Below are 10,000 nucleotides of genomic sequence, written 5' to 3'. Positions count from 1 at the left end.
GAGAACACTACGTAATCAAACTTATAGTGGCTTAATTTGCCGGTTTTAGTTATGAATATATACCATCAGATTTAGAGTGGCTAATTGTGTCCACTGTGATTCATGACTGAAGGGTATGAGATCTTCGACTGTACCTTTCCATATAATTATGATATCGTCTATGTATCTCTTGTATAGGACCAGGTCCGCGCTCGCTGGGTAAGAGTCCCAAAAGTCTTGCTCCCATTTACCCATGTAAAGATTTGTGTAGCTAGGGTGAGCTAGAACACCCTTATATTAGAGCGACAGATGCAGAGTTTCAAGTCCTGTGTGCTTGTAATCTCTTTCAATCTATGCACTTGTAATCTCTCTCAATTTGACTAAATTATTTTTCACTAAAGTCAATCCCAACATAGTGTGACCCCCCCTTTTTAGTGTAAGATCCCTAATCTTTTTCAGCATCATGAAACACCCACCTGGGCCATAGTCCCTCTGGTTTTTAGTAGGGTAGTGTAATGTTAGAGGTTGTAGTAGTAAGTAAAGCTGGTCTGTTGGGAAGGTCTAATGTGAGATGGGGTAGTGAGGCTTGTCTGTTGGATAGGTCTAATGTGAGATGGGGTAGTGAGGCTTGTCTGTTGGATAGGTCTAATGTGAGATGAGGTAGTAAGGCTTGTCTGTTGGGAAGGTCTAATGTGAGATGGGGTAGTGAGGCTGGTCTGTTTGGTAGGTCTAATGTGAGATGGGGTAGTGAGGCTAGTCTGTTGGGTAGGTCTAATGTGAGATGGGGTAGTGAGGTTGGTCTATTGAGTAGGTCTAATGTGAGATGGGGTAGTGAGGTTGGTCTGTTGGGTAGGTCTTATGTGATATGGAGTAGTGAGGCTTGTCTTTTGGGGTAGTAAGGCTAGTCTGTTGGGTAGGTCTATTGTGAGATGGGGTAGTAAGGCTGGTCTGTTGGGTAAGTCTAATGTGAGATGGAATAGTGAGACTGATCTTTTGGGAAGGTCTAATGTGAGATGGGGTAGTGAGGCTGGTCTGTTGGGTAGGTCTAATGTGAGATCGGGTAGTGAGGCTAGTCTGTTGGGTAGGTCTATTGTGAGATGGGGTAGTAAGGCTGGTCTGTTGGGAAGGTCTAATGTGAGATGGGGTAGTGAGGTTGGTCTGTTGAGTAGGTCCAATGTGAGATGGGGTAGTGAAGTTGGTCTGTTGGGTAGGTCTTATGTGAGATGGAGTAGTGAGGCTTGTCTTTTGGGGTAGTGAGGCTGGTCTGTTGGGAAGGTCTAATGTGAGATGGGGTAGTGAGGCTTGTCTGTTGGATAGGTCTAATGTGAGATGGGGTAGTGAGGCTTGTCTGTTGGATAGGTCTAATGTGAGATGAGGTAGTAAGGCTTGTCTGTTGGGAAGGTCTAATGTGAGATGGGGTAGTAAGGCTTGTCTGTTGGGAAGGTCTAATGTGAGATGGGGTAGTGAGGCTGGTCTGTTGGGTAGGTCTAATGTGAGATGGGGTAGTGAGGCTAGTCTGTTGGGTAGGTCTAATGTGAGATGGGGTAGTGAGGCTGGTCTGTTGGGTAGGTCTATTGTGAGATGGGGTAGTAAGGCTGGTCTGTTGGGAAGGTCTAATGTGAGATGGGGTAGTGAGGTTGGTCTATTGAGTAGGTCTAATGTGAGATGGGGTAGTGAAGTTGGTCTGTTGGGTAGGTCTTATGTGATATGGAGTAGTGAGGCTTGTCTTTTGGGGTAGTGAGGCTAGTCTGTTGGGTAGGTCTATTGTGAGATGGGGTAGTAAGGCTGGTCTGTTGGGTAAGTCTAATGTGAGATGGAATAGTGAGACTGATCTTTTGGGAAGGTCTAATGTGAGATGGGGTAGTGAGGCTGGTCTGTTGGGTAGGTCTAATGTGAGATCGGGTAGTGAGGCTAGTCTGTTGGGTAGGTCTATTGTGAGATGAGGTAGTAAGGCTGGTCTGTTGGGAAGGTCTAATGTGAGATGGGGTAGTGAAGTTGGTCTGTTGGGTAGGTCTTATGTGAGATGGAGTAGTGAGGCTTGTCTTTTGGGGTAGTGAGGCTGGTCTGTTGGGAAGGTCTAATGTGAGATGGGGTAGTGAGGCTGGTCTGTGGGGTACAATATAATGTAACATAGGGTTTTGAGGCTGGTCTGTGGGGTACAGTGTAATATGCAATAAGGTCATGAGGGTGGCCTGTGGGGTACAGTGTAATGTGCCATAAGGTTATGAGGTGGTCTGTAGGGTACAGTGTAATGTAACATAAGGTTATGAGGCTGGTCTGTGGGGTAGTGTAATGTGACATAAGGTTATGAGGCTGGTCTTTGTGGTAGGTGTAATTTAATCTTGTAGTATTATCAGCTGACAGATATTTGTTATACAACATCACCCAGTTTCTGGTTCTTATGGCCAACTGCATATGTTTTTGTTTTTTCTTCTTTAGACAAATGGTACCATGAACCTTGATAGTGATGAAGGTGAGGAACCTTCTCCAGAGGCCCTGGCACGTTACCTGTCCATGAGGAGGCACACTGTGGGAGTTCCAGATACCAAGTAAGTGTCTATGATGGTACTAATAAGGCATATAATGGCCTCTTTCTATAGTGTACATAACCTAAAGTGACTTGTTGACCCTCAGATGTTATCTCTTTGCTGTGTGTGCACAGGGGATAGTGATCAGTCTGTAGTGTGTGTGTGTACAGGGGATAGTGATCAGTCTGTAGTGTGTGTGTGCACAAGGGATAGTGATCAGTCTGTAGTGTGTGTGTGTACAGGGGATAGTGATCAGTCTGTAGTGTGTGTGCGCACAGGGGATAGTGATCAGTCTGTAGTGTGTGTGTACAGGGGATAGTGATCAGTCTGTAGTGTGTGTGCGCACAGGGGATAGTGATCAGTCTGTAGTGTGTGTGTACAGGGGATAGTGATCAGTCTGTAGTGTGTGTGTACAGGGGATAGTGATCAGTCTGTAGTGTGTGTGTACAGGGGATAGTGATCAGTCTGTAGTGTGTGTGTGCACAGGGGATAGTGATCAGTCTGTAGTGTGTGTGTGCACAGGGGATAGTGATCAGTCTGTAGTATGTGTGTGCACAGGGGATAGGGATCAGTCTGTAGTGTGTGTGTGCACAGGGGATAGGGATCAATCTGTAGTGTGTGTGTGCACAGGGGATAGGGATCAGTCTGTAGTGTGTGTGTGTACAGGGGATAGTGATCAGTCTGTAGTGTGTGTGTGTACAGGGGATAGTGATCAGTCTGTAGTGTGTGTGCGCACAGGGGATAGTGATCAGTCTGTAGTGTGTGTGTACAGGGGATAGTGATCAGTCTGTAGTGTGTGTGCGCACAGGGGATAGTGATCAGTCTGTAGTGTGTGTGTACAGGGGATAGTGATCAGTCTGTAGTGTGTGTGTACAGGGGATAGTGATCAGTCTGTAGTGTGTGTGTACAGGGGATAGTGATCAGTCTGTAGTGTGTGTGTGCACAGGGGATAGTGATCAGTCTGTAGTGTGTGTGTGCACAGGGGATAGTGATCAGTCTGTAGTATGTGTGTGCACAGGGGATAGGGATCAGTCTGTAGTGTGTGTGTGCACAGGGGATAGGGATCAATCTGTAGTGTGTGTGTGCACAGGGGATAGGGATCAGTCTGTAGTGTGTGTGTGCACAGGGGATAGGGATCAATCTGTAGTGTGTGTGTGCACAGGGGATAGGGATCAGTCTGTAGTGTGTGTGCACAGGGGATAGGGATCAGTCTGTAGTGTTTGTGTGCACAGGGAATAGGGATCAATCTGTAGTGTGTGTGTGCACAGGGGATAGGGATCAGTCTGTAGTGTGTGTGTGCACAGGGGATAGGGATCAGTCTGTAGTGTGTGTACAGCGGATAATGATCAGTCTGTAGTGTGTGTGCACAGGGGATAGTGATCAGTCTGTAGTGTGTGTGCACAGGGGATAGTGATCAGTCTGTAGTGTGTGTGTGTACAGGGGATAGTGATCAGTCTGTAGTGTGAGTGTGCACAGCGGATAATGATCAGTCTGTAGTGTGTGTGTGTGCACAGGGGATAGGGATCAGTCTGTAGTGTGTGTGTACAGGGGATAGGGATCAGTCTGTAGTGTGTGTGTACAGGGGATAGTGATCAGTCTGTAGTGTGTGTGTGTACAGGGGATAGTGATCAATCTGTAGTGTGTGTGTGCACAGGGGATAGGGATCATTCTGTAGTGTGTGTGTGCACAGCGGATAATGATCAGTCTGTAGTGTGTGTGTGTGCACAGGGGATAGGGATCAGTCTGTATTGTGTGTGTGCACATCGGATAGGGATCAGTCTGTTGTGTGTGTGTGCACAGGGGATAGGGATCAGTCTGTAGTTTGTGTGTGCACAGGGGATAGGGATCAGTCTGTAGTGTGTGTGTGTACAGGGGATAGTGATCAGTCTGTAGTGTGTGTGTGCACAGGGGATAGTGATCAGTCTGTAGTGTGTGTGTGCACAGGGGATAGTGATTAGTCTGTAGTGTGTGTGTGTGCACAGGGGATAGTGATTAGTCTGTAGTGTGTGTGTGTGTGTGCACATGGGATAGGGATCAGTCTGTAGTGTGTGTGTGTGCACATGGGATAGGGATCAGTCTGTAGTGTGTTTGTGCACAGGGGATAGTGATCGGTCTGTAGTGTGTGTGTGCACATGGGATAGTGATCGGTCTGTAGTGTGTGTGTGTCCACAGGGGATAGCGATCAGTCTGTAGTGTGTCCGTGTCCACAGGGGATAGTGATCAGTCTGTAGTGTGTGTGTGTCCACAGGGGATAGTGATCAGTCTGTAGTGTGTGTGTGCACAGGGGATAGTGATCAGTCTGTAGTGTGTGTGCACAGGGGATAGTGATCAGTCTGTAGTGTGTGTGCACAGGGGATTGTGATCAGTCTGTAGTGTGTGTGTGCACAGGGGATAGGGATCAATCTGTAGTGTGTGTGTGCACAAGGGATAGGGATCAATCTGTAGTTTGGGTGTGCACAAGGGATAGGGATCAATCTGTAGTTTGGGTGCACAGGGGATAGTGATCAGTCTGTAGTGTGTGTGTGCACAGGGGATAGGGATCAATCTGTAGTGTGTGTGCACAGGGGTTAGGGATCAATCTGTAGTGTGTGTGCACAGGGGATAGTGATCAGTCTGTAGTGTGTGTGCACAGGGGATAGTGATCGGTCTGTAGTGTGTGTGTGTCCACAGGGGATAGCGATCAGTCTGTAGTGTGTCCGTGTCCACAGGGGATAGTGATCAGTCTGTAGTGTGTGTGTGTCCACAGGGGATAGTGATCAGTCTGTAGTGTGTGTGTGCACAGGGGATAGTGATCAGTCTGTAGTGTGTGTGCACAGGGGATAGTGATCAGTCTGTAGTGTGTGTGCACAGGGGATTGTGATCAGTCTGTAGTGTGTGTGTGCACAGGGGATAGGGATCAATCTGTAGTGTGTGTGTGCACAAGGGATAGGGATCAATCTGTAGTTTGGGTGTGCACAAGGGATAGGGATCAATCTGTAGTTTGGGTGCACAGGGGATAGTGATCAGTCTGTAGTGTGTGTGTGCACAGGGGATAGGGATCAATCTGTAGTGTGTGTGCACAGGGGTTAGGGATCAATCTGTAGTGTGTGTGCACAGGGGATAGTGATCAGTCTGTAGTGTGTGTGCACAGGGGATTGTGATCAGTCTGTAGTGTGTGTGTGCACAGGGGATAGGGATCAATCTGTAGTGTGTGTGTGCACAAGGGATAGGGATCAATCTGTAGTTTGGGTGTGCACAAGGGATAGGGATCAATCTGTAGTTTGGGTGCACAGGGGATAGTGATCAGTCTGTAGTGTGTGTGTGCACAGGGGATAGGGATCAATCTGTAGTGTGTGTGCACAGGGGTTAGGGATCAATCTGTAGTGTGTGTGCACAGGGGATTGTGATCAGTCTGTAGTGTGTGTGTGTGTGTACAGGGGATAGTGATCAGTCTGTAGGGTGTGTGTGCACAGGGGATAGTGATCAGTCTGTAGTGTGTGTGTGCACAGGGGATAGGGATCAGTCTGTAGTGTGTGTGCACAGGGGATAGTGATCAGTCTGTAGTGTGTGTGTGTGTGCACAGGGGATAGTGATCAGTCTGTAGTGTATGTGTGCACAGGGAATAGTGATCAGTCTGTAGTGTGTGTGTGTGCACAGGGAATAGTGATCAGTCTGTAGTGTGTGTGTGCACAGGGAATACTGATCAGTCTGTAGTGTGTGTGTGCACAGGGGATAGTGATCAGTCTGTAGTGTGTGTGTGTGCACAGGGAATAGTGATCAGTCTGTAGTGTGTGTGTGCACAGGGAATAGTGATCAGTCTGTAGTGTATGTGTGCACAGGGAATAGTGATCAGTCTGTAGTGTGTGTGTGTGCACAGGGAATAGTGATCAGTCTGTAGTGTGTGTGTGCACAGGGAATACTGATCAGTCTGTAGTGTGTGTGTGCACAGGGAATACTGATCAGTCTGTAGTGTGTGTGTGCACAGGGGATAGTGATCAGTCTATAGTGTGTGTGTGCACAGGGAATAGTGATCAGTCTGTAGTGTGTGTGCGCACAGGGGATAGGGATCAGTCAGTAGTGTGTGTGTGCACAGGGGATAGGGATCAGTCTGTAGTGTGTGTGTGCACAGGGGATAGTGATCAGTCTGTAGTGTGTGTGCACAGTGGATAGGGATCAGTCTGTAGTGTGTGTGCACAGGGGATAGGGATCAGTCTGTAGTGTGTGTGTGCACAGGGGATAGTGATCAGTCTGTAGTGTGTGTGCACAGGGGATAGGAATCAATCTGTAGTGTGTGTGCACAAGGGATAGTGATCAGTCTGTAGTGTGTGTGCACAGGGGATAGTGATCAGTCTGTAGTGTGTGTGTGTGTGCACAGGGGATAGGGATCAGTCTGTAGTGTGTGTGTGCACAGGGAATAGTGATCAGTCTGTAGTGTGTGTGTGCACAGGGGATAGTGATCAGTCTGTAGTGTGTGTGTGTGTGTGCACAGGGGATAGTGATCAGTCTGTAGTGTATGTGTGCACAGGGAATAGTGATCAGTCTGTAGTGTGTGTGTGTGCACAGGGAATAGTGATCAGTCTGTAGTGTGTGTGTGTGCACAGGGAATAGTGATCAGTCTGTAGTGTGTGTGTGTGCACAGGGAATAGTGATCAGTCTGTAGTGTGTGTGTGTGCACAGGGGATAGTGATCAGTCTGTAGTGTGTGTGTGCACAGGGAATAGTGATCAGTCTGTAGTGTGTGTGTGCACAGGGAATAGTGATCAGTCTGTAGTGTATGTGTGCACAGGGAATAGTGATCAGTCTGTAGTGTGTGTGTGTGCACAGGGAATAGTGATCAGTCTGTAGTGTGTGTGTGCACAGGGAATACTGATCAGTCTGTAGTGTGTGTGTGCACAGGGAATACTGATCAGTCTGTAGTGTGTGTGTGCACAGGGGATAGTGATCAGTCTATAGTGTGTGTGTGCACAGGGAATAGTGATCAGTCTGTAGTGTGTGTGCGCACAGGGGATAGGGATCAGTCAGTAGTGTGTGTGTGCACAGGGGATAGGGATCAGTCTGTAGTGTGTGTGTGCACAGGGGATAGTGATCAGTCTGTAGTGTGTGTGCACAGTGGATAGGGATCAGTCTGTAGTGTGTGTGCACAGGGGATAGGGATCAGTCTGTAGTGTGTGTGTGCACAGGGGATAGTGATCAGTATGTAGTGTGTGTGCACAGGGGATAGGAATCAATCTGTAGTGTGTGTGCACAAGGGATAGTGATCAGTCTGTAGTGTGTGTGTGTGTGCACAGGGGATAGGGATCAGTCTGTAGTGTGTGTGTGCACAGGGAATAGTGATCAGTCTGTAGTGTGTGTGTGCACAGGGGATAGTGATCAGTCTGTAGTGTGTGTGTGTGCACAGGGGATAGTGATCAGTCTGTAGTGTATGTGTGCACAGGGAATAGTGATCAGTCTGTAGTGTGTGTGTGTGCACAGGGAATAGTGATCAGTCTGTAGTGTGTGTGTGTGCACAGGGAATACTGATCAGTCTGTAGTGTGTGTGTGCACAGGGGATAGTGATCAGTCTGTAGTGTGTGTGTGCACAGGGAATAGTGATCAGTCTGTAGTGTGTGTGTGCACAGGGAATAGTGATCAGTCTGTAGTGTATGTGTGCACAGGGAATAGTGATCAGTCTGTAGTGTGTGTGTGTGATCAGTCTGTAGTGTGTGTGTGCACAGGGAATACTGATCAGTCTGTAGTGTGTGTGTGCACAGGGAATACTGATCAGTCTGTAGTGTGTGTGTGCACAGGGGATAGTGATCAGTCTATAGTGTGTGTGTGCACAGGGAATAGTGATCAGTCTGTAGTGTGTGTGTGCACAGGGGATAGGGATCAGTCTGTAGTGTGTGTGTGTGATCAGTCTGTAGTGTGTGTGTGCACAGGGAATACTGATCAGTCTGTAGTGTGTGTGTGCACAGGGGATAGTGATCAGTCTGTAGTGTGTGTGCACAGTGGATAGGGATCAGTCTGTAGTGTGTGTGTGCACAGGGGATATGGATCATTCTGTAGTGTGTGTGTGCACAGGGGATATGGATCAGTCTGTAGTGTGTGTGTGTGCACAGGGGATAGTGATCAGTCTGTAGTGTGTGTGCACAGGGGATAGGAATCAATCTGTAGTGTGTGTGCACAAGGGATAGTGATCAGTCTGTAGTGTGTGTGTGTGCACAGGGGATAGGGATCAGTCTGTAGTGTGTGTGTGCACAGGGAATAGTGATCAGTCTGTAGTGTGTGTGTGCACAGGGGATAGTGATCAGACTGTAGTGTGTGTGTACAGGGGATAGTGATCAGTCTGTAGTGTGTGTGTGCACAGGGGATAGTGATCAGTCTGTAGTGTGTGTGTGCACAGGGGATAGTGATCAGTCTGTAGTGTGTGTGTGCACAGGGGATAGTGATCAGTCTGTAGTGTGTGTGTGCACAGGGGATAGTGATCAGTCTGTAGTGTGTGTGTGTGTACAGGGGATAGTGATCAGTCTGTAGTGTGTGTGTACAGGGGATAGTGATCAGTCTGTAGTGTGTGTGTGTATAGGGGATAGTGATCAGTCTGTAGTGTGTGTGTGCACAGGGGGTAGTGATCAGTCTGTAGTGTGTGTGTACAGGGGATAGTGATCAGTCTGTAGTGTGTGTGCACAGGGGATAGGGATCAGTCTATAGTGTGTGTGTGCACAGGGGATAGTGAGCAGTGTGTAGTGTGTGTGTGTGCACAGGGGATAGTGATCAGTCTGTAGTGTGTGTGTGCACAGGGGATAGTGATCAGTCTGTAGTGTGTGTGTGTGCACAGGGGATAGTGATCAGTCTGTAGTGTGTGTGTACAGGGGATAGTGATCAGTCTGTAGTGTGTGTGTGTAAAGGGGATAGTGATCAGTGCGTAGTGTGTGTGTGCACAGGGGATAGTGATCAGTCTGTAGTGTGTGTGTGTGCACAGGGAATAGTGATCAGTCTGTAGTGTGTGTGTGTGCACAGGGAATACTGATCAGTCTGTAGTGTGTGTGTGCACAGGGAATACTGATCAGTCTGTAGTGTGTGTGTGCACAGGGAATACTGATCAGTCTGTAGTGTGTGTGTGCACAGGGGATAGTGATCAGTCTGTAGTGTGTGTGTGTGCACAGGGAATAGGGATCAGTCTGTAGTGTGTGTGCGCACAGGGGATAGGGATCAGTCAGTAGTGTGTGTGTGCACAGGGGATAGGGATCAGTCTGTAGTGTGTGTGCACAGGGGATAGTGATCAGTCTGTAGTGTGTGTGCACAGTGGATAGGGATCAGTCTGTAGTGTGTGTGCACAGGGGATAGGGATCAGTCTGTAGTGTGTGTGTGCACAGGGGATAGTGATCAGTCTGTAGTGTGTGTGCACAGGGGATAGGAATCAATCTGTAGTGTGTGTGCACAAGGGATAGTGATCAGTCTGTAGTGTGTGTGCACAGGGGATAGTGATCAGTCTGTAGTGTGTGTGTGCACAGGGGATAGGGATCAGTCTGTAGTGTG

General features: G+C 48.1%; 1 protein-coding gene across 1 annotated transcript in view; it reads left to right on the top strand.

Moving 5' to 3' along the window:
* SIK3 (SIK family kinase 3) overlaps window positions 1–10,000 on the top strand; it is a 772,688-nt gene that overhangs the window by 365,951 nt on the left and 396,737 nt on the right. Inside the window, exon 11 of the mRNA XM_053691386.1 lies at window positions 2,419–2,528. Coding sequence (XP_053547361.1) covers window positions 2,419–2,528 — 110 coding nt within the window. The remainder of the gene's footprint in view (window positions 1–2,418; window positions 2,529–10,000) is intronic.

This window comes from Bombina bombina, chromosome 8 (genome assembly GCF_027579735.1).
Source record: "Bombina bombina isolate aBomBom1 chromosome 8, aBomBom1.pri, whole genome shotgun sequence".
In the NCBI taxonomy this organism is placed as follows: domain Eukaryota; kingdom Metazoa; phylum Chordata; class Amphibia; order Anura; family Bombinatoridae; genus Bombina; species Bombina bombina.
Note: the sequence above shows the minus strand (reverse complement) of the source record. Positions and strands in the feature narration are given on the sequence as shown.